Source organism: Aquarana catesbeiana, linkage group LG02 (assembly GCF_042186555.1).
Source record: "Aquarana catesbeiana isolate 2022-GZ linkage group LG02, ASM4218655v1, whole genome shotgun sequence".
Taxonomy (NCBI): Eukaryota; Metazoa; Chordata; class Amphibia; order Anura; family Ranidae; genus Aquarana; species Aquarana catesbeiana.
In genome coordinates, this window is record NC_133325.1 from 6,414,811 (window position 1) to 6,442,801 (window position 27,991).

The window sequence follows — 27,991 nt, forward strand, 5'->3', positions numbered from 1 at the left end:
GGGGGTGGTGGATGAACTATTTTCATATTACTGGGTTTAGTAACACTTTAAAGTCATTTTGCATTTTACCAATCTGACACATTACATAAAAATTGCTCTAATGTGATATTATTTTAATCAGAAAACTTGTTGAAAAATGTGGCAAAAAATTCTGTAAATACTGCACTAGGATACATTGCAGAAAAATGCTTTACTTTTTTTCTATTTATTACAGATAAAACCAACCAAATTGAAGCCTGAAAAATGGATATAAAATATATTTGGGTAAACTACAAATGCTAAAGGTATAATGTGCAGAACCAAACATTGCTGAAAATGAAAACAATAAAAAAAAAGCACAAGGTGTTTAACAAGAGAAAGGCCTGGGGACTAAAGTGGTTAATGACGGATTGCACCATATAGAATGATTGATTTTGTCCATAGTTACACTTTAGAGTCAACGTTGACAGGGACAAAAAAGTATTCTTTGCAAAAAAAAGTTTACCCCAAAGGAAGTTGCTTTCTCACCAGAAACTTCTCAGTGGCGGGTGTCTCAGCTGCAGACCTGCCTGAAAAGCAGTAATTCATTTGAAGAGGTAGAACATGGAAAGGAACCATTGATTATGGGGGGAGATGTGAACAAGATGGGCTTAGCTGAAGCCCACAAGCTTGACCAATATGTCAATAGTCAACAGAACCTGGAAAGAAGTCCCCCACTGAGGCTTCAGAGGATTGGCATGATGCCACTTGACTGCTGCCCAGTCTCTGGTATGAAAGAAGTGTTGGTCATGTACTAGCTTAGGATCTGATGACACTTGGGAACACAGCTCAGTTAGTAAATTATGCAAATGTATGTTCAGTCAAAACTCAATAAAAAGGATCCAGATGATAATACTAAGGAAACAAAGTTTAATCATTGATACTTTTTTCTGAAAAAAAAATTGTCAAAACGGAAAATAGTCAAAAGACTTTCTACATGTATGTCTCATGGACATAAGGACTAAACTCAATGCATTCATCAATTACATTCCTATTTTCTCACCTATTTTAGTTTGTTTTTCAAAGTAGAATTATACTGTTTTACTAGCTGGTGAGATGACTTGAGGTGTGAAACTATTGGGACACCCGCAACCCTTTCATTGCACCTTAGCTCCTATCCCTTTAACATCCCCTCTTCTTCCTAGAGTTTCCTCTCTGCTGGTGAATCCTCTGGTGTTTGACATGAATTGTAACAGCTCTACCAGACTCTGAACGCTGAAATGGCTTCTATCCAATGTGAATCCTCTGGTGTGTAATAAAATCTGGCTTCCATGTAAAAGCTTTTCCACATTCTAAACACTGAAATGGCTTCTCTCCAGTGTGAATCCTCTGGTGTCTGATAAGGCTTGATTCTACTGTAAAAGCTTTACTACATTCAGAACACTTATATGGCTTCTCTCCAGTGTGAACCCTCTGGTGTATGATAAGCTCTGGCTTGGTTTTAAAGGCTTTGTTACATTCAGAACACTGATGTGGCTTCTCTCCAGTGTGAATCCTCTGGTGTGCGATAAGGCTTGACTCTACTGTAAAAGCTTTATTACATTCAGAACATTGATATGGCTTCTCTCCAGTGTGAATCCTCTGGTGTCTGATAAGGCTCGACTCTACTGTAAAAGCTTTATTACATTCAGAACACTGATATGGGTTTTCTCCTGTGTGATTCCTTTGGTGTATGATAAGTTTACCCTCTGCTGTGAACGCTTTATTACATTCTAAACACTGATATGGCCTCTCTCCTGTGTGGATCCTCTGGTGTGTGATCAAATTTCCCTTTAGTGTAAAAGCTTTGTCACATTCAGAACACTGATATGGCTTATTTCCAGTGTGAATCTGCTGGTGCTTAATAAGAACTGAATTGTCTCTGAAAGCTTTATCACACTCTGAACACTGATATGGTTTCTCTCCAGTGTGAATCCTCTGGTGTATGATAAGCTTTGACTTCACTGTAAAAGCTTTAACACATTCAGAACACTGATATGGCTTATTTCCGCTGTGAATCCTCTGGTGTTTAAGAAAATCTGACTGCTGTCTAAAAGCTTTATCACATTCTGAACACCGATATGGCTTCTCTCCAGTGTGAATCCTCAGATGTGTGATAAGTTCCGACTTTGATGTAAAAACTTTGACACATTCAGAACACTTATACGGCTTCTCTCCAGTGTGAATCCTCTGGTGTTTGACAAGATATCCCTTCTGTCTAAAAGCTTTGCCACATTTAGAACATGGGTATGGCCTCTCTTTAGTGTGAATCCTCTGGTGTATGTTAAGACCATCCTTCCTTGCAAAAGCTTTGCCACATTCAGAACACTCATACGACTTCTCTCCAGTGTGAATCTTCTGGTGTGCGATAAGGCCTCCCTTCTGTATAAAAGTTTTATCACATTTAGAACATTGATACGGCCTCTCTTTATTGTGAATCCTCTGGTGTATGTTAAGACCATACTTCCTTGTAAAAGCTTTGCCACATTCAGAACACTCATACGACTTCTCTCCAGTGTGAACCTTCTGGTGTGTGATACATTTTGTCTCCATTGTTAGACCTTTGCCACGCTCCAAACAAGAAGGAGCTTAAAATGACTTCTCTTATGTATACATGGGTCAGACTTTACTGTGAAGCCATTGTCACTTCCAGAACACTGAAATGCCTTCTCTCCTGTTGTTCTCTGAAGCTGGGTCAGTGTTGAAGAGGATCCAAAACATGTATGACTTTTAGAACACGGATAAGACTTGAGTCCTGTGTGAATCCTCCAATAAAACTGCAATAAAGACTTTCAGGTCACATAAGACGCCCATATGACTTAGTTGTATTGATGAAGACCAACATGACCGAAAACTTGGCACATCAATCCACCTGTACAGAAGAAAAAAAAAAGTCAGATTTCTGGATAAAGGGTTAAATAAAGTTGCTCTTTTTAAATATACGTACATTATATATGTATATACACACACTAATATACATGTTTAAATGGTTGTATTTAATTTTAATGAGAACACTATATTATTCCTACTAGACGGTATAATTAACAGTTTATTATAAATTTCCAGCAGGAGAATCTCTTTCCTGAATAGTCAGAGTACTGTGCTCCACAGTTATGGAGGAATGTGCTTGGGTTCAATTTGCGGGTACATTTGACATCTAAAAATCCAAAAAGTGCAAACTTAACCCCCTTAATGACCAGAGCAGTTTTTGCGATTCGGCACTGCGTCACTTTAAGTGACCATTCCACGGTCGTGCAACGTTTTACCCAAATAAAAACAAACATTTATGTTCTTTTTTTTTCCCCCCACAAATGGAGCTTTCTTTTGGTGTTTTTTTTTATCACCTCCACGGTTTTGATTTTTTGCGCTATAAACAAAAAAAAAGAGCAACGCTTTTGAAAAAAACAAAACAATATTTTTTACTTTTTGCTATAGTAAATATCCCACATTTATTTATTTTTTTAAAAAAACAAAATTTCTTCATCAGGTTGGGCCAATATGTATTCTTCTATATATCTTTGGTAAAAAAAAAAAAAAAAAAAAAAAAAAAAAAAAAAAAACACACGCAAAAAGCATATATTGATTGGTTTGCGCAAAAATTATAGCGTCTACAAAATAGGGAATAGATTTATGGCATAATTATTATTATTAATTTTTTTTTTTTTTACTAGTAATGGTGGTGATCTGCGATTTTTATTGGGACTACGACATTGCGGTGGAAAGATCAGGCACTTTTGACACTTTTTTGGGACCGTTGACATTTATACAGCGATCAGAGCTAAAAATAGCCGCTGATTACTGTGTAAATGACACTGACAGGGAAGGAGTTAAAACTAGGGGGAAATCAAGGGGTTAACTGTGTTCCCTATGAGTGTTTCTAACTGTGGGGGGGGGGTGAGCTTATTGGCACATGACAGCGATCACTGTTCCCGACCACTGGGAACAGTGATCGCTGTCATGTCACCTGTCAGAACGAGGAAATGCCTTGTTTACATTGCCCCATTCTGCCTGTGTACAAGGCAATCGCGGGCTGCCGGAGGACATAGAGTCCTCCCGTCCCATGGGCACGCTGCCGCCCGCAACGGAGCCTGTGCAACCTGCGGTACAGCTACGGCAATTTGCACAGGAGAGCCTTTGTGCTGCCATCAAACGACGCCAACTGGTCTTAAAGCAGTTAAAGTAGAACTATATACTTTTTTTTCAATTTGACAGATTTTGTTTTACCGTCTGTGTCCCATTGGGGAGATTTTCCCTTCACTTCCTGTCCCCATAGCCAAAGAAGTGAGAGGAAATCCCCGCAAATTAAGGGAATTCCTTGGGGAACCCCAGATCACCAGAACTAGTGTTCCCATAGGAAGAGTTCCCCTTTATTCATTTTCTGGGGACAACTCAAAATTTGTGATTGTCTTTTACTTTCGCTTTCAATGATAATGGTAACCAGGACAAATAGAGAGGGCGAATCTCCCTAATGGAGGCACAGACCGCCATAAAAACTGACAGGGGTTCCAATCCATCTACATTCTGGTCTACAACGGAAAACAGTCTTACCTTTAGTTGCAATTTAACCACTTCCATACCACTCCCCGTGGATATACGGCATTACGTTGATGTTAAATACCGTTGGTAGATAGCTGCCATAACCCCAGTATTTCTATCCATGGCCGGCGATCCTCTTTCACATAAAAGTGGCCTCAGTGGTGGATTCGCCACAAGATCACTTATATGGGCGGCGGGAGAAGTGACCCCCCTCCCACTACTTACCAGAGACGGTGGAAACAATCCGGTATGGTGGCCTGATGGGCAGGAAGTCAAGTGAGGACAAGATGGCCCCCTCTTGACTATGCCCTTGGAGGACCGGAGCAACGTCAGACGTCACTTCCACCCTCCAGCCTTAAAAGGGACAATTTTTTTTAATAGAAAAAAGGAGACTTTTTTATTGCTTTTAAGTGTAAATGTGAGATTTATGATCTTTTTGACCCCAGATCTCATATTATAGAGGTCCTGTCATACTTTTTTTTTCTATTACAAGGGATGTTTACATTCCTTGTAATAGGAACAAAAATTATCCACATTTTTTTTTAAGAAGGGACAGTGTAAAAATAAAAAATAAAATAAATAAGAAAAAGAAAAACTGTAAAGCTTCCCTTTCCACTGAGGTAGCAGCACAGAAGCGAGCGCATACGCAAGTCGCGTCCACATATGAAAACGGTGTTCAAACCACACATGTGAGATATCGCCGCAATCGTTAGAGTGAGAGCAATAATTTTAGCCATAGCCCTGTAACTCACAAGTGGTAACCTGTAGAAATTTTTAAATGTCACATATGGAGATTTTTAAGTGCCAAAGTTTGTCACCATTCCACGAGTTGGCCCAATTTAAAAGCTTGACATGTTAGGTATCAATTTTTTTCGGTGTTAAATTATCTTTCAGTTCTAAGTAATTTTCTAGCAAAAAAAATGATTTTAACTTGTAAACAACAAGTGTCAGAAATAGGTTCGGTTGTCCTTAATTGTTTTTTTAAAGTGGAACTACACTATTTGAGCATCACAAACCAAAAACGCTGTTTAAAGTGTTATTAAATCCAGGGGCCTGCAGTCACTCTGCAGTCACTATATCTGGTCTCCCCAGGACTCTGCAGTCACTATATCTGGTCTCCCCAGGAGCCTGCAGTCACTATATCTGGTCTCCCCAGGACTCTGCAGTCACTATATCTGGTCTCCCCAGGACTCTGCAGTCACTATATCTGGTCTCCCCAGGACTCTGCAGTCACTATATCTGGTCTCCCCAGGACTCTGCAGTCACTATATCTGGTCTCCCCAGGACTCTGCAGTCACTATATCTGGTCTCCCCAGGACTCTGCAGTCACTATATCTGGTCTCCCCAGGACTCTGCAGTCACTATATCTGGTCTCCCCAGGACTCTGCAGTCACTATATCTGGTCTCCCCAGGACTCTGCAGTCACTATATCTGGTCTCCCCAGGAGCCTGCAGTCACTATATCTGGTCTCCCCAGGACTCTGCAGTCACTATATCTGGTCTCCCCAGGACTCTGCAGTCACTATATCTGGTCTCCCCAGGAGCCTGCAGTCACTATATCTGGTCTCCCCAGGACTCTGCAGTCACTATATCTGATCTCTCCAGGAGCTGTAGTTACTATATCTGATCTCCACAGTACACAGAACATGGAAATTTCATTATTTTATTAAATATAAACTGCTAAATACCTTTTCTCATCTGCAATATATAGCAGTCTTGTGACTTCTATCAGTATCTGATTAACCACTTGACCTCCAGAAGATTTACCCCCTGGCCAGGCCATTTTTTCCTATTAAGCACTGTGTTATTTTAACTGACAATTGTGCGGTCATGCAACGCTGTACACAAATGAAATTGATGTCATTTTTTTACCCACAAATAGAACTTTCTTTTGGTGGTATTTGATCATCTCTGTGGTTTTTATTTTTGCACTCTAAACAAAAACAGACCACCAATTTTGAAAAAAAAAAACAACAAAAAAAGAAATATTTTTTACATTTTGCTATAAAAAAACATCCAATAAAAAAATAAAATTAATTTTTTCATAAACTTAGGCTGGATGTAAACATTGGATCCAATCATGGTATGGTCTGAAACTTTGAAGGGCAGATCTGGAGTCTAATGGACCCCAGATTTCTTAGTAAAGAGGGCCTGTCACTGCCTATTCTAATCACAGGGGATAAGTATATGTACTGTATATATGGTATCCAGCAATGTAGATCAATTGGACATGCCAAAAAAAAATAAAAATACACTGACCACCAAGACTAACTGCTCTGGACAGATTCTCACCACCAATTACATTTTCTCAGCCATCAGCTGAATGTAAAATATGGGGTTCTCAGGTGATATTGTTGACTAAATGTCACAATTTCATTGCTAAATCACATATCCTGGCCACCTGTGTCCTAGCAACCAGTGACAGAGTGGTGCAGGGTTACTGGTTTCTAGGTTGCAGACCATTGCACAGCATCATTGGTTGTTTTGGAGAACCATAACAACCAATGATGCTTTGTAGCCACCCGCATCCCAGCAACCAATCACATCATCGGTTGCTAGGATGTAGGTGGTCAGTCCAAACAGCATCCTTTGTTGCTAAGGTGTTAGTGGCTTCCAGCATCCTAGCCAAAAACATGGAAGCTGTCATTTAGCCATAGTAGAGATGCCGCCACTAAATGAGTGAGTTCTGTCTGCAGCAGAGAAATTTCATGGGTGGGAGATCAGAATGGACAAACTGGTCAATACATCAACCTTCTAAAACTTAGAGAATGTGGTAAACGAAGACCGGCCCTTACAGATCTGAGCCACAGAAGCCGGATGATGAAAAGTCCAAGAAGTGATCACTACTCTAGTGGTGTGGGCTTTAACAGGAAAAGGAGCCACTTTATCACACAACTCATAGACCTGCAAAACAATCTGTTGAATCCACTAAGAACCAATCAAATCCACTTAGTAATAGCATATCTGGAATATTGGGAACTTCTTTTAGGGACTCTAAAATAAACTGGGAATCCATCGGCTTAAAAAAGCAATTGCTGCATAGTAGACCCTGACAGTTCCCACCACATTCAGACAATGGGGAGAGATCTACTTGGGGTGAAATAGTGCCAGACACAGGGAGGGTAATGCAATCTCTAAATAAAAGAGAAGTATATTTTTTTAAATCATACTTAGGTGGTGCATCTGTTCCCCACCACTTCTAAGACTGAGAACTGAGCAGTCATCATTGATCGCTCAGTTCTCAGTGTTCTGTGAGCAGAGAGCTGTCAGTCACCGGCTCTCTGCTTTGCCCCCCTCCCCCAACACTCAGTGGAGCGCCGGGCTGTGCAGAGGGCGGGAGCGGACGGTTCAGACTTTCAGCAGCTCCAAGGCTGAGCCAGCTGCCGGTCACAGGAGTGCAGAACAAATTGCAAACAAGCTTTGGCTGTACGTCTCCTTTAAATGTGAAAAGCAGAGACCAGTTTTGGTAAAAAGGAGATCTTGGTCTCAAAATAACCTTGTGACATTTTAGTCAAAGCAAGCAAGGTCACCTTATGAGATGACAGCTAAAGAAAATGTCCTAAATAGGTTCAAAATGTTGGTCTTTGAAACACAATAATCGCTTTAATTACCCCAAAATGGAGTGGGGCAGAAAAGGGGGAGCAACATGTGAAGTACATTGAATAAAAGTACATACTGTATTAGTAATTAGTAACTAGAGAATGTTAAAAAGGCCAGACATGTAACCCTTGATAGTGTTAAGGGATAAAAATGTTTCTATCTCCCAACCGATGGAAAAAAATAATACAGCCCAATGAAAAAGCATATGGGGAAAACCCCCAAAGTTTTACACCAGAATAAATAAGCCTTCTGCATGCCTATAATAAATCTCACAGGAAATAGATTTACAAGCTTTAAGCATAGTTGGGATAACCACAAATATAGACAAATTCTAAATGAGAATTACAGTTATTTCAGGGACACGGCCACGAGTGTTGTACAGACCCCACAGTATATATCACTTTAAGAGGTCGCAATTCAAGAGGGAGAAACCAGGCAGTTTTTTGATTAAAGATCAAATTTCCCCCCTCTGAATTCTGTCAGATGCCACATCTAAATTGTCAGTGCTTGTGCTGATTAATGAACCTGGCACTGCCCAGCACTGATGTTGGAGTGTTCATACTTCAGCATCACATTGACAGGAGCATGGCTGAGGAGTTTTGTAGTGAGAGCCTGATGGGAAGCTTAGATTTTAGCTCCCCACCAGCTCTGCCTGGCTGTTGACTTACAGTACATGGCTTTGGGCAGATCCATAGCTGTTATTCAGTCTAAAAGCATTCATCAAATCAGCCCATTACCTTGCACTGTCACTCAAACAAAAGCCACACCTGATTGGCATCTAGTCTCTCAGTTCCCCATCAGGCTCCACCCACCCAGTGACACAAGTCATTTCCAAAATATGGGCATTGTTATTACCTGTAACCATGGGGTACAGGAAAGAAAAAAAAAAAAAAATCGCTTGATCCCCCCCCATCAACACAGTCTGTGTTATGGGATGAATTCCTCCTGTGGAGCTATTGTCTTCTCCCGGTGGGGAGGCACGGGAGAGCCATCTCTGCCACGAGGACACAAATTATTGCTAGCAGTTATATCCATTAATTGCATGAATAATCCGACAGCCTGGTTGTACCCAAGTCATAAAACAATTGATTTGGGTATAATCAGCCCCGTAGATGGTTTGAATCTTGGCCCGTTCCTGCTAATGGCCGACTTAGCTCTCCCAGCAAACATTCTGTGACTGCCCACTAACTACTCCATGTCTCCTCCAGCACATGAAATAATAATTAAAAAACTGCATCTTGGATTTACTCGGGTTATCTTTGTGTAATATTAAAATTTGTTTGATGATCTAAATCATTTAAGTGTGAGAAATATGCAAAATAAATAAAAAAAAAAAAATCAGGAAGGAGATAGATACAGTAGATAGTGGAGAGGTAGATAGTATGGCTCAAGGGGCCAAATCAGAAAAGAAGAACAAGATGAGGAATGGGTAAAAGGAGGATGGTAGCACAGGGAGAGGGAAGGTAAAGGAGGTGGGGAGGTAAGACTATGCATGAGAGTCGGTACCGGCACGAACAAGAACATAATGAGAAACAAACTCAAATACTAGTTAGGAGAGTAATTGTGAGAGCATTATTAAGCTAAGGCAAGCAATGTATATAGATATAAGTTCCTGGAACAGTCAGAATGATGAGAATGAGTAGATAACATATACAAGGTCGATGTGAGTATTTTACTGTGAGGGTGTCAGTGATTTAAGAAGCAGCTCGGGTGGGTAAGCCAGGGTTGCCATTGGTGAAGAAATCTTTTTTTGTAAAAAGTTGGGCTTTGGCAAAAGCATATTCATAAATAGGCCTGCTCATTTAGGTTGTGAAGGATCATAGCAGGGTCAGGAGGTAGTGGGAATTTCCAATTACGAGCAATGGGTACCGTAAGCGGACTGCAATAACAGTGCGAGTAAGAATTACATGAAGGTTGGAGGGCCAACAGTCCATGTCTAGACCTAATAAAGCCATTTAATTAAAATCTCCACATAAAATTAGTGGGCCAGATCTGTATGGTTGAAGCTTCAACAATAGGGCTTTAAAAAAGTTTTCCCTATGGGAGTTGGGAGCGTATATATTAACTAATGTGATTAACCGCTTGCCGACCGCTGCATGCCAATACACGTCGGCACAATGGCAGTGGTGGGCAAATGGGCGTACCTGTATGTCCCCTTTAATTGGCGGGGCTAGCAGGAGCGTACCCGCCACGTACATCGTATCCATGCCCGCAGGACCCGCAGACTCGATGTCCGCCAGTCTCCCAGCGATCGTGTCACAGAGCCGCAGAACGGGGAGATGCTCTATCATTGGGAGCAGTGATCTCTGTCATGTCAGTGGTAGCCCATCCCCCCCACAGTTAGAATCACTGCCTAGGACACACATAACCCCTTCATCGTCCCCTAGTGTTCAACCCCTTCCCTGCCAGTGTCATTTACACAGTAATGACAGCATTTTTATAGCACCGATCGCTGTATAAATGACAATGGTACCAAAATAGTGTCAAAAGTGTCCGATGTGTCCACCATAATGTCGTAGTCCCAATAAAAAAAAAATAAAAAAAAAAACGCAGATTGCCACCATTACTAATAAAAAAAATAAAAATAAAAATGCCATAAAACTATCCCCTTTTTTGTAGACGCAACTTTTGCGCAAACCAATCACTATACGCTTATTGCAATTTTTTTATGTAGAAGAATACATATCGGCCTAAACTGAGGGAAAAAATGGTTTTATACATATTTGGGAGATATTTATTATAGTAAAAAAATATTGGAAATAAGTAGTATATAGGACAGTAGTCATATACTGAAACAGCGCTATGTTGAGCATAAGACAAAAGTGTGGCCAACTACACACATAAAAAGTCCATTAGACTAGTGCAATATCAGTAGTGATTCAGAGGGCGTTCAAGTAGATCATAAAGTATGTCACAGCGTGCACCTTCCACCGATCAATCCAATTCCACCATTTGTGAACACACTCCCCTTCGGGGGTTAAACTCACCGGAGCTTTAAAGAATCAAAGCATTCAATTAGGGGATATTCTGGACCACCTCAATACAGCACTTCTCTAGGCAATAGGGAGATGAAGAGGCTCCAAACCATTTAAAAACGAGATAAGAGCGTATATAGTGCAATTTCCTTTTTATTCATGAAAAGCACTCAATACATAAAAACACTCCCCTATTGCTAGCAACGCACAAGAATAAAATACAAATATAGCAGATCAAATAAATATCACCGTGCGCTGCACCGTGGCCGTCTGGAACCGGTCTCCGCAATCAGAACACGGTGATGACTTCCTCGTTCCGGGTCTGACCTCGATGAAGCGCAAACGTCACTTCCTGCGTCGTGTAAGCCACACCCTGACGCGTTTCGTCATATCCTGACTTCAAAAGAGGGCATCCCTCGCTCTTATCTCATTTTTAAATGGTTTGGAGCCTCTTCATCTCCCTATTGCCTAGAGAAGTGCTGTATTGAGGTGGTCCAGAATATCCCCTAATTGAATGCTTTGATTCTTTAAAGCTCCGGTGAGTTTAACCCCCGAGTTTAACTCCACAAATGGTGGAATTGGATTGATCGGTGGAAGGTGCACGCTGTGACATACTTTATGATCTACTTGAACACCCTCTGAATCACTACTGATATTGCACTAGTCTAATGGACTTTTTATGTGTGTAGTTGGCCATACTTTTGTCTTATGCTCAACATAGCGCTGTTTCAGTATATGACTACTTTCATTACTAGATGTATGTCCTATATACTACTTATTTCCATTTATTTTGTTTTTTTTAAACAGCTGCTCTTTTTCTCCATACCCTTGGTTTTTATAAATTTATATTTCAAAGGGTCTGGTAGATATTCCATGAATGTCATTTTTTCTACTGATGGTTCTTGATTAATGTAGTTAGAGGATCTGTGGCGCTGAGTGGTGTACTGTAGGCCGAGTTATACACTGTTCTGTTATATAGTAAAAAAATATTGCTTTTTTTTTTTCAAAATTGTCACTTTTTTGTTGATAGCGCAAAAAATAAACGCAGAGGTGATCAAATCTCACCAAAAGAAAGCTCTACTTGTGGGGAAAAAAGGATGTCAATTTTGTTTTGGTGCAACGTCGCACCACAGCGCAATTGTCAGTTAAAGCGACGCAGCGCCGAATAGCAAAAAGTGCTCTGGTCAGGAAGGGGGTAAAATCTTCTGGGGCTGAAGCGGTTAATAGATTGTTGATAGTCGCTGCAACAATGAGGAATCAACCATTCGGGTCTGTAAATAGAGTCTGTAGTTGAAAAGAAATTGCATTGTGAATCGAGATTAGTACGCCTTTGCGCTTGGTTTCAGCGTGGGCAAAAAAAATATGTGGGAATTTGGGGGTGCTTTAGCAAGGTGAGTCTCTTGGGCACGTATAATGTCACATTTGGAGGGAAGTGCTCCTTTTGCATAATAGTGAGTGTTTAAAGGGGCCTCAATACTGGTCACTTTCACCCCCTTCCTTCCCAGACCAATTTTCAGCTTTCCGTGCTCTCACATTTACAATGACAATTACTCATTCTACGCTGTACCCAAATTACATTTTTAACATTTTTTTGTCACAAATAGAGCTTTCTTTTGGTGGTATTTAATCGCCATTGGGTTTTTTATTTTCTGCGATATAAGCGCAAAAAGAGCGAACATTTTGAAAACAAAACTATAATTTTCTACTTTGTTTTAAAAAAGATCCAATAAAACGAATTGTTGTCCTAAATTTAGGCCAGAATGTATTCAGCTACATGTCTTTGGTAAAAAAAAAAAAAATTCCCAATAAGTGAATGATAATAGGTTTGTGTGAAAGTTAGTCTACAAGCTAGGCTACATATCAGTGAAAATTGATCAATCGTGATGCACTGATCTCATTTCTTGAGGCCCTAAAATGTCAAGTCAGTACAAATACCCCCCAAATGACCCCTTTTTATAAAAAGATGACAGTCCAAGGCATTTAGTAAGAGACATAATGAGTTTTTTGAAGTTACAATTTTTTACCCACTATAGTTTGGAAAATGAAGAATTTTTATTTATTTTTTTCCCCCACTAAAAATTGTCATATTAGCAAGTTATTTCTCACACATGGCATAGATAAACTTGCAATTACACCCCAAAATATATTCTGCTGCTCCTCCTGAATACGGCAATAGCACATGTGTGGGACTTTTACACAGCTTGGCCACATAGAGAGACCCAACATGCAGGGAGCACCTTCAGGTGTTCTAGGAGCATAAATTACATATTTAGTCACATTTATGAAGGCCCTGGAACACCAGGACAATGGAATCACCCACAAAATTACCCCATTTTGGAAAGGAAGCACCCCAATGTATATTCTGATAAGTCTTTTGAACAAGTCATTGTTTTCCACAAGTTTTAGAAAAATCTTATAAAATTGACAACATTTTTCAAACACACAGCATGTACATAGCAAAAATTACCCCCAAAATACATTCTGCCACTCCTCCTGAGTATGGCGATACCAAATGTGTGAGACTTTTACACAGCCTGGCCACAGAGAGGCCCAACGTGCAGGGAGCACCTTCAGCCATTCTAAAAGCAAAAATTACTAATTTAATTTCCTGAGCGCAGATGATCACACACAAATGTGCGCCAGATGATCACAGATGTTCAGTGGGACAGATGTGGGACATGCGTTTACTGGGACAAATGTTTATTGGGACAGATGTGGGCGTTTTCACTGTTTGGGGTGGGTGATCAGTGATCATACTAGCTGGGTGATCAGTGTGTAAAAAGCTGTAAAAAACTGTAAAAAACAGCTCATACATACACACTGATCCCCAGCTCGCAGAACCGCTCTCCTTCTCCGCAATGATTGCTTGCCAACGGCTGTGATTGGACACAGCCATCATGTGAGTAGTAGGGCCAATCACAGAGCCCTCCTGCTGTGCATGTTGCCCTGTCTCTTTGCAACATGGGTGCATGTGGCTGCTCAATCCCGCTTTTGTGACAGGAGGGCACATCACAGAGCCCTCCTGCCGATCTGAGATGTGGCGTGTCCGGGGTACACGAGCGCATCGGGGCTGCGTGATCTCACTCTTTCTAAAAAGACATTCAGGAACATCCACTCAGGAGGAATCACCCACCCGGCCGTTTATGTGCAGTGGTCGGGTGGGAAGTGGTTTTACTTCCTTTTTTGTTCCCTGCAAAGTAAAAGCATAATGTGCTAGTATGCATTGCATACTAGCACATTATGGGACACTTGCCTGCAAACAAAGCCCGCGCTGTCCCTGCTAAAGGCCGCATCTATCTTCATCCCTCTTCCTTCTGGGGCCGTGGACTCCGGCTCTGTGACTGGTCGGAGTCACAGGACCCACCAGTCACGGCATTTGCTAGTGAAGAAATGGCACAGAGGGCCATTTCTTCACAGCGCATGCGCCGATTACATCATTGGCACAGTACAGAGTAAAAATCTCCTAAACAGTGCAGGTTTAGGAGATATTTACAGTACCTATAGGTGATCCTAGAATAAGTCTTACCTATAGGTACAAATGTCTCAGGGAGGTTTACAACCACTTTAAGTCCCTTAATGTTCAGAGACGGGATTTTAAGTGACATGGGGGGGTACAGTCATAGATAGGGGATCGTTTGAGGCATTTCTGTAGGAATAAGAGATGCTACATACACTGACAACAAGGCAAGCATAATATATAACCCACCATAGCATGTACATAGGAGTTGTGTGTATTAGCAAAGGTGTGTACCAACACACGAGAGAAAACGAGAGAACGAGAGAGAGAGAACGAGAGAGAGAGAGAACCGAGAGAGAGAGAGAACCGAGAGAGAGAGAGAACCGAGAGAGAGAGAGAACCGAGAGAGAGAGAGAACCGAGAGAGAGAGAGAACCGAGAGAGAGAGAGAACCGAGAGAGAGAGAAACCGAGAGAGAGAGCGAGCGAGAGAGCGAGCGAGAGAGAGAGCGAGAGAGAGAGCGAGAGAGCGAGCGAGAGAGAGAGCGAGAGAGAGAGCGAGAGAGAGAGCGAGAGAGAGAGAGAAAGCGAGAGAAAGCGAGAGAGAGCGAGAGAGAGAGCGCGAGAGAGAGAGAGAGAGAGAGAGAGAGCGCGAGAGAGAGCGCGAGAGAGAGAGAGAGCGCGAGAGAGAGCGCGAGAGAGAGAGAGAGCGCGAGAGAGCGCGCGAGAGAGAGAGCGCGAGAGAGAGCGCGAGAGAGAGAGAGAGCGCGCGAGAGAGAGAGAGAGCGCGAGAGAGAGCGCGAGAGAGAGAGAGAGAGCGCGAGAGAGAGAGAGAGAGCGCGAGAGAGAGAGAGAGCGCGAGAGAGAGAGAGCGCGAGAGAGAGAGAGCGCGAGAGAGAGAGAGCGCGAGAGAGAGAGAGCGCGAGAGAGAGAGAGAGCGCGAGAGAGAGAGAGAGCGCGAGAGAGAGAGAGCGCGAGAGAGAGAGAGAGCGCGAGAGAGAGAGAGCGCGAGAGAGAGAGAGCGCGCGAGAGAGAGAGAGCGCGAGAGAGAGCGAGCGCGAGAGAGAGCGAGCGCGAGAGAGAGCGAGCGCGAGAGAGAGCGAGCGCGAGAGAGAGCGAGCGCGAGAGAGAGAGAGCGAGCGCGAGCGCGAGCGAGCGAGCGCGAGCGAGCGAGCGCGAGAGAGAGCGAGCGCGAGAGAGAGCGAGCGCGAGAGAGAGCGAGCGCGAGAGAGAGCGAGCGCGAGAGCGAGCGCGAGAGAGAGCGAGCGCGAGAGAGAGCGAGAGAGAAAACGAGAGCGAGAGAGAAAACGAGAGCGAGAGAAAACGAGAGCGAGAGAAAACGAGAGCGAGAGAAAACGAGAGCGAGAGAAAACGAGAGCGAGAGAAAACGAGAGCGAGAGAAAACGAGAGCGAGAGAGAGAGCGAGAGAGAGAGCGAGAAAACGAGAGCGAGAAAACGAGAGCGAGAAAACGAGAGAGAGAGAACGAGAGCGAGAAAACGAGAGAGAGAGAACGAGAGAGAGAAAACGAGAGAGAGAAAACGAGAGAGAGAAAACGAGAGAGAGAAAACGAGAGCGAGAGCGCGCGAGCGAGAGAGCGCAAACGAGAGAGCGCAAACGAGAGAGCGCAAACGAGAGAGAAGGGGCGAGAGAGAGAGAGAAGGGGGGCGCGCGCGAGAGAGAGAAGGGGCGCGCGCGAGAGAGAGAAGGGGCGCGCGAGAGAGAGAGAGAAGGGGCGCGAGAGAGAGAGAGAAGGGGCGCGAGAGAGAGAGAGAAGGGGCGCGAGAGAGAGAGAGAAGGGGCGCGAGAGAGAGAGAGAAGGGGCGCGAGAGAGAGAGAGAGAAGGGGCGCGAGAGAGAGAAGGGGCGCGCGCGAGAGAGAGAGAAGGGGCGCGCGAGAGAGAGAGAAGGGGCGCGCGCGAGAGAGAGAGAAGGGGCGCGCGAGAGAGAGAGAGAAGGGGCGCGCGAGAGAGAGAGAGAAGGGGCGCGCGAGAGAGAGAGAGAAGGGTGCGCGCGAGAGAGAGAGAGAAGGGGCGCGCGAGAGAGAGAGAGAAGGGGCGCGCGCGCGAGAGAGAGAAGGGGCGCGCGCGAGAGAGAGAAGGGGCGCGCGCGAGAGAGAGAAGGGGCGCGCGCGAGAGAGAGAAGGGGCGCGCGCGAGAGAGAGAAGGGGCGCGCGCGAGAGAGAGAAGGGGCGCGCGCGAGAGAGAGAAGGGGCGCGCGAGAGAGAGAGAAGGGGCGCGCGCGAGAGAGAGAGAAGGGGCGCGCGCGAGAGAGAGAGAAGGGGCGCGCGCGAGAGAGAGAAGGGGCGCGCGAGAGAGAGAAGGGGCGCGCGAGAGAGAGAGAAGGGGCGCGCGAGAGAGAGAGAAGGGGCGCGCGAGAGAGAGAGAAGGGGCGCGCGAGAGAGAGAAGAGGCGCGCGAGAGAGAGAAGGGGCGCGCGCGAGAGAGAAGGGGCGCGCGCGAGAGAGAAGGGGCGCGCGCGAGAGAGAAGGGGCGCGCGCAAAAGAGAGAGAGAGAGAAGGGGCGCGCGCGAGAGAGAGAGAGAAGGGGCGCGCGCGAGAGAGAGAAGGGGCGCGCGCGAGAGAGAGAAGGGGCGCGCGCGAGAGAGAGAAGGGGCGCGCGCGAGAGAGAGAAGGGGCGCGCGCGAGAGAGAGAAGGGGCGCGCGCGAGAGAGAGAGAGAGAGAAGGGGCGCGCGCGAGAGAGAGAAGGGGCGCGCGCGAGAGAGAGAAGGGGCGCGCGCGAGAGAGAGAAGGGGCGCGCGCGAGAGAGAGAAGGGGCGCGCGCGAGAGAGAGAAGGGGCGCGCGCGAGAGAGAGAAGGGGGGCGCGCGAGAGAGAGAAGGGGGGCGCGCGAGAGAGAGAAGGGGGGCGCGCGAGAGAGAGAGAAGGGGGGCGCGCGCGAGAGAGAGAAGGGGCGCGCGGGAGAGAGAGAGCGCGAGAACGGGGGAGAGAGAGAGCGCGAGAACGGGGGAGAGAGAGAGCGCGAGAACGGGGGAGAGAGAGAGCGCGAGAACGGGGGGGAGAGAGAGAGCGCGAGAACGGGGGGGAGAGAGAGAGCGCGAGAACGGGGGAGAGAGAGAGAGCGCGAGAACGGGGGAGAGAGAGAGAGCGCGAGAACGGGGGAGAGAGAGAGAGAGCGCGAGAACGGGGGAGAGAGAGAGAGCGCGAGAACGGGGGAGAGAGAGAGAGAACGAGAGAGAGAGAGAGAACGAGAGAGAACGAGAGAGAGAGAGAACGAGAGAGAGAGAGAACGAGAGAGAGAGAGAACGAGAGAGAGAGAGAACGAGAGAGAGAGAGAACGAGAGAGAGAGAGAACGAGAGAGAGAGAGAACGAGAGAACGAGAGAGAGAGAGAACGAGAGAGAGAGAACGAGAGAGAGAACGAGAGAGAGAGAGAACGAGAGAGAGAGAGAACGAGAGAGAGAGAGAACGAGAGAGAGAGAACGAGAGAGAGAGAGAGAGAGAACGAGAGAGAGAGAACGAGAGAGAGAGAGAGAGAACGAGAGAGAGAGAACGAGAGAGAGAGAGAGAGAACGAGAGAGAGAGAGAACGAGAGAGAGAGAGAGAGAACGAGAGAGAGAGAGAGAGAACGAGAGAGAGAGAGAGAGAACGAGAGAGAGAGAGAGAACGAGAGAGAGAGAGAGAACGAGAGAGAGAGAGAGAACGAGAGAGAGAGAGAGAACGAGAGAGAGAGAACGAGAGAGAGAGAACGAGAGAGAGAGAACGAGAGAGAGAGAACGAGAGAGAGAGAACGAGAGAGAGAGAACGAGAGAGAGAGAACGAGAGAGAGAGAACGAGAGAGAGAGAACGAGAGAGAGAGAGAAGGGGCGCGCGCGAGAGAGAGAAGGGGCGTGCGCGAGAGAGAGAAGGGGCGCGCGCGAGAGAGAGAAGGGGCGCGCGCGAGAGAGAGAAGGGGCGCGCGCGAGAGTAGAGGGGTCAGCACTATTGTAATGTACAACACAATATATAGAGTAGAGAGGTCAGCACTATTGTAATGTACAACACAATATATAGAGTAGAGAGGTCAGCACTATTGTAATGTACAACACAATATATAGAGTAGAGAGGTCAGCACTATTGTAATGTACAACACAATATATAGAGTAGAGAGGTCAGCACTATTGTAATGTACAACACAATATATAGAGTAGAGAGGTCAGCACTATTGTAATGTACAACACAATATATAGAGTAGAGGGGTCAGCACTATTGTAATGTACAACACAATATATAGAGTAGAGAGGTCAGCACTATTGTAATGTACAACACAATATATAGAGTAGAGAGGTCAGCACTATTGTAATGTACAACACAATATATAGAGTAGAGAGGTCAGCACTATTGTAATGTACAACACAATATATAGAGTAGAGAGGTCAGCACTATTGTAATGTACAACACAATATATAGAGTAGAGGGGTCAGCACTATTTTAATGTACAACACTGTTATGGATTGATTAATGCTTGGATAAAATGATTATTTCTGTTATGTACATATAAATGCTGAATCTCCTTACTCAATGAGGTAACTAGAGACCCCCCCCCCTCCCTTCGGAGTGAGCCCACAACCATACACATCAGCAGAAAACCTGGATAAAACTGCCCAGATCAGAACCTCAGATAAGGACCATCCAATCCACAGATGACAACAAGACTAGACTGTGATGATGTTTTTTGCAAACAACGAGTAATCTTTTACTATAAAGAGGCTAAATAAACCCAGAACAATAAAAAAAGGAAGTTTCACTTTAAACAATCGTGTCAGTGTGTTGCTTCTAATGTGCACAAATTTACATTTGAATTAGACCAGGTGCAGATAATTCGGAGCCTGCAGCCTGTAAGAACATTGTGTTGTGTTGTATGGGTCTGTGATTGTGCTGTATGGGTCTGTGATTGTGCTGTATGGGTCTGTGATTGTGCTGTATGGGTCTGTGATTGTGCTGTATGGGTCTGCGATTGTGCTGTATGGGTCTGCGATTGTGCTGTATGGGTCTGTGATTGTGCTGTATGGGTCTGCGATTGTGCTGTATGGGTCTGCGATACATGATGTATGATGTTGATAGAGATTGATAAACAGTTGGGTCCCAGCTGATGTGGACAAACTCCTTTGGGAAAGGTGATGGTGTGGTGTAGCACGTCACCCAGAAGGGGGTGTCAGGGACGGGACAGGGGGCGTCAGGGACGTGGATAAACTCCTTTGGGAAAGGTGATGGTGCGGTGTAGCACGTCACCCAGAAGGGGGTGTCAGGGACGGGACAGGGGGCGTCAGGGACGTGGATAAACTCCTTTGGGAAAGGTGATGGTGCGGTGTAGCACGTCACCCAGAAGGGGGTGTCAGGGACGGGACAGGGGGCGTCAGGGACGTGGATAAACTCCTTTGGGAAAGGTGATGGTGTGGTGTAGCACGTCACCCAGAAGGGGGTGTCAGGGACGTGACAGGGGGCGTCAGGGACGTGGATAAACTCCTTTGGGAAAGGTGATGGTGTGGTGTAGCACGTCACCCAGAAGGGGGTGTCAGGGACGGGACAGGGGGCGTCAGGGACGTGGATAAACTCCTTTGGGAAAGGTGATGGTGCGGTGTAGCACGTCACCCAGAAGGGGGTGTCAGGGACGGGACAGGGGGCGTCAGGGACGTGGATAAACTCCTTTGGGAAAGGTGATGGTGCGGTGTAGCACGTCACCCAGAAGGGGGTGTCAGGGACGGGACAGGGGGCGTCAGGGACGTGGATAAACTCCTTTGGGAAAGGTGATGGTGCGGTGTAGCACGTCACCCAGAAGGGGGTGTCAGGGATGCAGATAGCATGGAAGGAAAATATTCTGTGTGGTCATTATAAAATTCAAGCATACACATCTATTACAATTTGGGCAAATGTCATGTCATAATTGTGTTTGTGGATTGATGTTCAGCATTTTTGAAGGGAATTTTGAAGTTTGAGAAGTATCGCGGAGTTAAAAGGAAAAAAAGGCTGTGGAATCATTTTTGAGCATGACAGAAGAATTCTGCACTTATGCTCCTCACCCCCACCGCTGAGCTTCACTGCAAGGAGTGAGGTACCCCTCCCTTCAGATTCCTGTGTGAGAGAGACGGGATGTTGTTAACTGTTGACAGGCTGTGAGATTACTGGTATAACATGTGATGTTTGCATGTGTGGGATATACAGGACCGGGTTGATTTAGTTATTCTTCTAGTATGCCAGAATATTAATTATGCAAGTTGAGAAAAACAGTAGTTAGACAAAGAAGCAGTACAAGAAGGGAATATATGTTTAGAATGGATGTTATGAAGAAATATGCAAATGTTAATGAAAAGAAAAGACTGAGAATGTTTTGATTACTTTAAATGTGGCAAAGGCAACTCACAGAGAACAATGCATAGAGCAGGAGGTACAAAACTGACTGATATATATGTATCATCAATGCATTGACAAGAATGAACCGCCCTATGATGACTAATACCTGTCACTCCACTAAGCCCCGCCTGCCATTATACACCCCGCTGCTTCCCGTACTTCTGCCCACAGCCCAACACAACTCTTCCAGCGGCCATCTTAGTACACCCAGTCAAGATGCCGGAAGACTCCCTATGATTCTGGCAGCCATCTTGGTACACCTGGTCAGAGCACCGGAAGGCTTACAGGCCCTGTAATCCCTATTTACCCAGTCATAAGAGTGGATGGTACCTTTTACATGCCTCCCCTACCAACCCCAACTCCTGACATGCCCAACCTAGTAGGGCCATAAGCCACTGCTCCCAGCCTTCCCCCATACAAATGACAAGGCCAGATGTGAGTTTACATTCATATCAACATCCCCCGACATCCATACCAGACATTTTCCCATCCTCTTTATAGGATGAGGGGTTCATTACATGGAACCCACCTTCACAAACCCCGATGCATCAGAATCTGGAAGCCTCCCTTTAACCAGGGGACCCCCAGATCCCAACCTACCCCCTATGTGAAGTGGTAACGGGGTACATTGTACCCCTACCAATTCACAAAAAAAAAGTGTCAAGAATAGTAAAAAAGACAGGAGACACTTTGGGACAAGTCCTTTAATAAAAAATAAAAATGTCCCGTGATGTAAATCCATCTCAAGCCGTCCGATGAACTGAAAAAAGAAGAAAAAAAATGAAACAGCTCCACCTCCGTGGGAGGCTCCCGTCGAGTGATGCTCCTTCTCAATGACCTCTGTTATATAGCTGACGGCGGGGCCACTCATTGACGTAAACAGATAACCCCGCCTTCCTCTGATGTCATGTGGTGTCAGAGGGGGGGCAGGGTAACCCATTTACTTCACAAGGTGGCCCAGATTCCGATAAGCCCCCTGTCCACATACCCCCACAACCACCAGCAAGGGTTGTGGAGATGAGGCCCTTGTCGCCATCAGCATGGGGACAAGGTGCTTTGGGGACCCCAAAGCACCCCCCTATGTTGAGGGCATGTGGCCTGGTATGGTTCAGGAGGGGGGGTGTCGCTCTCGTCCCCCCTCTTTTCCTGCGGCTAGCCAGGTTGCGTGCTCGGATAAGGGTCTGGTATGGATTTTTGGGGGGATCCCTATGCCATTTTTTTTATTTGGTGCAGGGTTCCCCTTAATTTCTATATCAGACCCGAAGAGCCTGGTATGGATTTTTGGGGGAACCTCACGCAATTCTCTTTTTAAACTTTGGTTTGGGGTTCCCCTTAATATCCATACCAGACCCAAAGGGCCTGGTAATGGACTGGGGGGGTCCCATGCTCTTTTTTAATGATTTTCATCCATATTGCCGAGACCCGACAATTCATTACAGCCGCAATCAGTTTTTAATGACAATTTTTCTTTTAGAAATGTATTTTACTCTCAGACTGTTCTAAGCACGGAAAACATGCGCCACTTTAAGGAATATTTCACTTTTATCGTTTCACTTTAAGCATTATTAAAATCACTGCTCCCGAAAAACCGGCCATTTTTTTTTCATTGATCCATGTCCCCTGGGGCAGGACCCGGGTCCCCAAACCCTTTTTAGGACAATAACTTGCATATAAGTCTTTAAAATGAGCACTTTTGATTATTCATGTTCGTGTCTTTAACAGTGTTCGAACAAATTTTTTGCCCGTTCGCATATTCTGGCGCGAACCGAACTGGGGGGTGTTCGGCTCATCCTTATTAGCCAGTAAAAGCAGCTGTGATACACTTGGCACAGCCTGCAATACCTCTGACCACCACTAGAGGGAGACTCCACACATATCTAGCTGGCTGACCACACACAGGCAGATACAAATCTTACATACAATCTGGTGCACTATGAGGGTTGGGGATCAGTCTAGTAATCAGCACACACTTCTGGGGTTCCTCAGGCTCCCCTACAAGCTAGAATCCTTGTGTTACTCTCTCTTCCCACTATCCATGTACACCCCACACCAGACACGGGACTTACGATCGATTTCCACCACATGGCGATTTCTCCTCTGAAAGAAAATGTGGGGACCAAAGGTTTCAAACCCTTGCAAACCAGTAACCAAAAAAACAAACAAACCACAATAAAGACCTCCGTGACGTAAAGATTTCTCCCTGCCTGGTCTGCAAGGACACCATACACACGCAGATCTCCGTCTAACAGATCATCTGGATTACAATCTGCTGATCAGACGCCATACAACTGTATTGTGGCTCTCAGGGATTCTGTACGTTGGACACAGTAGATGGCCTTCTGCCCCCCCCCCCCCATCTGAGATCACCCCTCCCCCCGATTCTACAGATGAAAGGTCCGGTGAGGTGACAGTGACCCCCTTTGTCTGTACACAAGCCTGTCAGGGGGGTCATTTCCTTCAACCCTAGACCCAAGAGCTAACTATTCACACCCTAATTTGTCACCATCATTTGCTCCTCTGACCTCTGAATTAGGAGAATGCTGAATAGCGCTGAATTCACATCTCTCTGCAATCATCTCATCACCCCACTTTACATTTATCTTATACTGTATCTGTGATCAGTGGGGGGAGAAGTACTCGCTATCTGTGATCTGGGGGGGATGAGATGGACAGTATGTAGTGGGGGAACAAAGGGTGGATGGGGGGGGTTGTGGGGAGGACATGGGATGGAAAGTGTACCGTGGGGGAATGGGGTGGTGGGGAGGACGGGGGGCAATGGTGGGTGAAAGGCATTGAGGAGACAGGGGGGCAATGAGGAACATAGGATGAACAGCGTGCCATGGGGTTCAGGGGGGAAATCAGGGTGAAGGAGAGCAGTGGGGGGCAGGGGGGTAGAGGGGCAGCGAGGAGACAGGAAGTAGACAGGAGGGCAAATGGTGGAGAAGGGGCAGTGAGTGGTAAGTGGGAGGAAAAATGTCCGCTATCTGTGGTCACAGTGGAGGGGGGGAGATGTCCGCTATCTGTGGTCACAGTGGAGGGGGGGAGATGTCCGCTATCTGTGGTCACAGTGGAGGGGGGGAGATGTCCGCTATCTGTGGTCACAGTGGAGGGGGGGAGATGTCCGCTATCTGTGGTCACAGTGGAGGGGGGGAGATGTCCGCTATCTGTGGTCACAGTGGAGGGGGGGAGATGTCCGCTATCTGTGGTCACAGTGGAGGGGGGGAGATGTCCGCTATCTGTGGTCACAGTGGAGGGGGGGAGATGTCCGCTATCTGTGGTCACAGTGGAGGGGGGGAGATGTCCGCTATCTGTGGTCACAGTGGAGGGGGGGAGATGTCCGCTATCTGTGGTCACAGTGGAGGGGGGGAGATGTCTGCTATCTGTAGTCACAGACAGAGGGGTAGTAGGCTTGACAGGGGCAACAGTGGATGGAAAGGGATATGAGGAGACAGGTGATCGGTGGGTTGGACAGAAAGGCAGTAGGGGATTGGGGGATAGTGAGGCAGAAGGTGGATGGGGAGATAGATACCTGGCTGCTGGTGTCCTGGTCTGGAGGTTGATGTGAAGCTCCTCTGATGAGTCTTCTATGGTTGGTGTCCTCTCAGATGGTCCCTCTTGGCTCCTCTGATGAGTCTTCTATGGTTGGGGTCCTCTCGGATGGTCCCTCTTGGCTCCTCTGAGGAGTCTTCTATGGTTGGGGTCCACTCAGATGGTCCCTCTTGGCTCCTCTGATGAGTCTTCTATGGTTGGGGTCCTCTCAGATGGTCCCTCTTGGCTCCTCTGATGAGTCTTCTATGGTTGGGGTCCTCTCGGATGGTCCCTCTTGGCTCCTCTGAGGAGTCTTCTATGGTTGGGGTCCACTCAGATGGTCCCTCTTGGCTCCTCTGATGTGTCCTCTATGGTTGGGGTCCTTTCGGATGGTCCCTCTCGGCTCCTCTGATGAGTCTTCTATTTTTGGGGTCCTCTCAGATGGTCCCTCTTGGCTCTTCTGATGAGTCTTCTATGGTCGGGTGACTTCTGACTCTCCCCAGCACTGTGACTGGACATAAAGGGGGAAATCTCTCCCAACTCTCAGCTTCTCTTCCTCCTGCTCATAAGTGTCCACAATCAGGGGAAAGTTACTAGGCCTGCGATGTGCAGACTGTAGACATGAAGCTGATTCTGCTCTGACCTGTGTGAGGATCTTCTCTGTCTCTCCTCCGTGTCCCAGATGGAAGATGGAGGCTTCTTGTCCTGGCTGAGAGGTGTGAGGGATGTTCTGTGTCTGCACTACGGATGTGAAAAGACTCCAATCACATTGTGAGCCAGCTTCCTCACAGGGGGCCCCTCCCTCACAGACGCCTTAGGGCCATGCTGACTACAAACACAGAGAGGGGAGGGGGACTCACATTTGGAGTCATTCAGTGCCATGTGCTTCTCATTCACTACAACCTAAAGAGAACTCCTCCCCCCTTTTAACCATTTGAAGACCAGGCTTTTTCTGGCACTTTTTGTTGACAAGTTTTAATCAGTACGTTTTGCTAGAAAATGACTTAGAACCCCCAAACATTATATATTGTTTTAGCAGAGCCCCTAGGGAATAAAATGGTGATTGTTGCAATTTGCACAGCGGTTTTGCAAACACAATTTTTTTGGGAAAAAAACAAAAACACAATAGTTACCCCAATTCTTTGTGAAAGGTGATGTTACGCCGAGTAAATAGATACCTACCATGTCACGCTTTATAATTGCACACACTCCTGGAATCGCAACAAACTACGGTACTTAAAAATCTCCATAGGAGACGCTCTAAATGCCTTTACAGGTTACCAGTTTGGAGTTACAGAGGAGGTCTGGTGGTAGAATTACTGCTCTTGCTTTGATGTTCGTGGTGATACCTCACATGTGTGGTGCGATCGCTGTTTACATATATGGGCGGGACCTACGTGCGCGCTCGTATTTAAATGTTATGAACGAGGGGATGGGGGGACTTTACATTTGTTTTATTTATTTCATTTTTTTTTTAACACTGTAATTTTAAGCATTTGTACGTGAGCAGGGAGGGATGGGGGAGCCTTAAATATTTTTTTTTAATTATTATTATTTATTCTACTTTTTATTCTTACACTGTCCCTTTAATTTATATTTTGTATCACTTTTCTCCTATTACAAGGCATGTAAACCTCCTTTGCAATAGAAATAAGGTGACAGGTCCTCTTTAGGGAGAGATGTGGACTCAAAGAGACCTCAAATCTCTTCTTTACCTTTAAAAGCAAAAGATAAAAAACAACATTTCCTGACGGACTCCATGGCAGGCTACGTGTGGGTTAACCCCGCCTCCTCTCCAATGCTATAGGACCCCATTCCCATAAATTTGAGCTCACCACTAGAGATTGCATTCCTTTTTTGTCCTCCTCTTCGGACCTACAAACAATGCACTTATGTTTTTTGGACATTCAAATTGATCGAGGTTGTTGCCGGGCATACGTCTTAGCGGTGTGCAGATAGCCCAGGGCCCGGCCTTGGGCGGGTGTGCGGCTCCAGGCCCCTATGTCCGGTGGTGGGGACTGCCTTTCATATGCCCAGGTGAGGAAGCGGTGGATTGGCTGGCAGGTCTGAAGATTTATCTTTCCTCCATGGCAGGAAGTTTTTGTATGTGATCGTCTGTCTCCCCCTCACGTCCCCTCTTTCCTGCAAATTGTTGTTTATTTTGCTTTTGCTTCTACGGCGCCTGGAACGCAAGTGCATTCCAGGACACGGCCCCCTCTTCCAGGTTGCTGACCCAGTGCGCTTCTGGGCATGCTCAATCTTCAGGCGGAACCGAGGCTTGGTTTTGCGCATGCGCAGTACGGCCGGGGACTCGGTGGTCGCGCAGACACTCTACGGTAGGTCGCCATTGCGCAGGCACGGATGATGCACGGTGGTGACGTCATTACGGCGGGGAATTTAAATCCCTGTCAGCCCCTGTCATATTGGGGATTCCTGTGGGCAATTTGCTACAGCTCCTCCATGCACCAGGCTTCCAGGTGAAGGTAAGCTCCAGCCTGGGGCTAGGGTGCAGGGTGACGGGGGTCTGAGATGGCTCTTAAAGGAAAAGCTACACTGCATTTGCATCCCTTTCTCCTTGGACCAGTGAGCATTCCTACAAAGCTGCAAGATCATCACCTAATCGTCCGCCAGATTGCCATGAACAGGTCACCGCCTCCGTGCGGCCAACCCTCACATTCTAGTTACGTGGGGCGTAAGAAGGGGGGCCAAGTCCACACTGGTATGGACATATCCCCTAAAGTCATGTTTTATTTGCTTCTCTTTTAGCCCTTCCAGGTCGGAACGTCAGTTTACTGTCCAAAAGATCAGGGACCTTGCTAGGCCACAACGTCAACCATCCTCAACCAGGTCCAGACGTGATTCTTCGCCTAAGACCCACCAGACAGAGGAGATGTTCCCATTCCTCCTCCAGACAGAGGAGATGTTCCCATTCCTCCTCCAGACAGAGGAGATGTTCCCATTCCTCCTGCAGACACTGCACCCACCGCCATGACAGCTGCTCTGATCACAGAGCCTGCTGGGGATGTGGGACACGAGTCCCGGAGGGCAAGTCACTGTGTGATTCATATTATGCACAGGTGGTCGGGAAAAAAGAAATGGAAAACCAACAAATGGAGTCTCTTGTTGAGCGGGTGGTGCAGCAATCCCTAAAGGGATGGGATACAACCCGCACACGGAGCCAGTCCACCACTCTATCTGGTTACCTGGCTGACGATGCCCAGGAGGATCTGGGTCCACTCCAGCCCTATAATGCCTCCCCCGGCTCTTCAGATAGAGAATTGGAGGGAGATGATTTTGTCGGTGGCTTCGGCTTTACCCTTGCGTCCCCACTAATTAAGGCGGTCAAAGAGGCCCTTAAGTGGGAAGCTCTTTCCACTCCTCTGGCTAAGCAAAGAAAGTTCTTTAAGCACCTGGGGAAGGAACGTTCCATCTTGCTACTCCTTTCCGAATTGAAGGATATCATTGATGAGGAATGGAGTAAGATAGACAAGAAGACTTCTAGACTTCTATGTCAAGCAAAACCTCCAGCTTATACCCCTTCAAGGCAGAGAAAGTGA

General features: G+C 46.3%; 2 protein-coding genes across 2 annotated transcripts; one reads left to right on the plus strand and one right to left on the minus strand.

The window, feature by feature from the left end:
- LOC141126593 (uncharacterized) lies at window positions 1-25,240 on the minus strand. The gene is made up of 2 exons (XM_073612516.1): window positions 24,436-25,240; window positions 1-2,869 (listed from the first exon to the last, which is right to left on the minus strand). Exon 2 carries the CDS (start codon window positions 2,548-2,550, stop codon window positions 1,246-1,248), a length of 1,305 nt encoding a protein of 434 aa, XP_073468617.1. The 5' UTR covers window positions 2,551-2,869; window positions 24,436-25,240; the 3' UTR covers window positions 1-1,245.
- On the plus strand, window positions 15,322-27,991 carry LOC141126382 (uncharacterized; the record flags this gene model as incomplete). Its single annotated transcript, XM_073612330.1, has 2 exons — window positions 15,322-16,023; window positions 27,512-27,991. Coding segments are annotated over 2 exons (1,182 nt in total), but the record flags the coding sequence as incomplete, so codon positions are not given.

Excerpts from the sequence above, each read along its gene's own strand:
- LOC141126593 (XM_073612516.1), bottom strand. The coding sequence starts at position 2,550 with ATGGAGACAAAATGTATCACACACCAGAAGGTTCACACTGGAGAGAAG.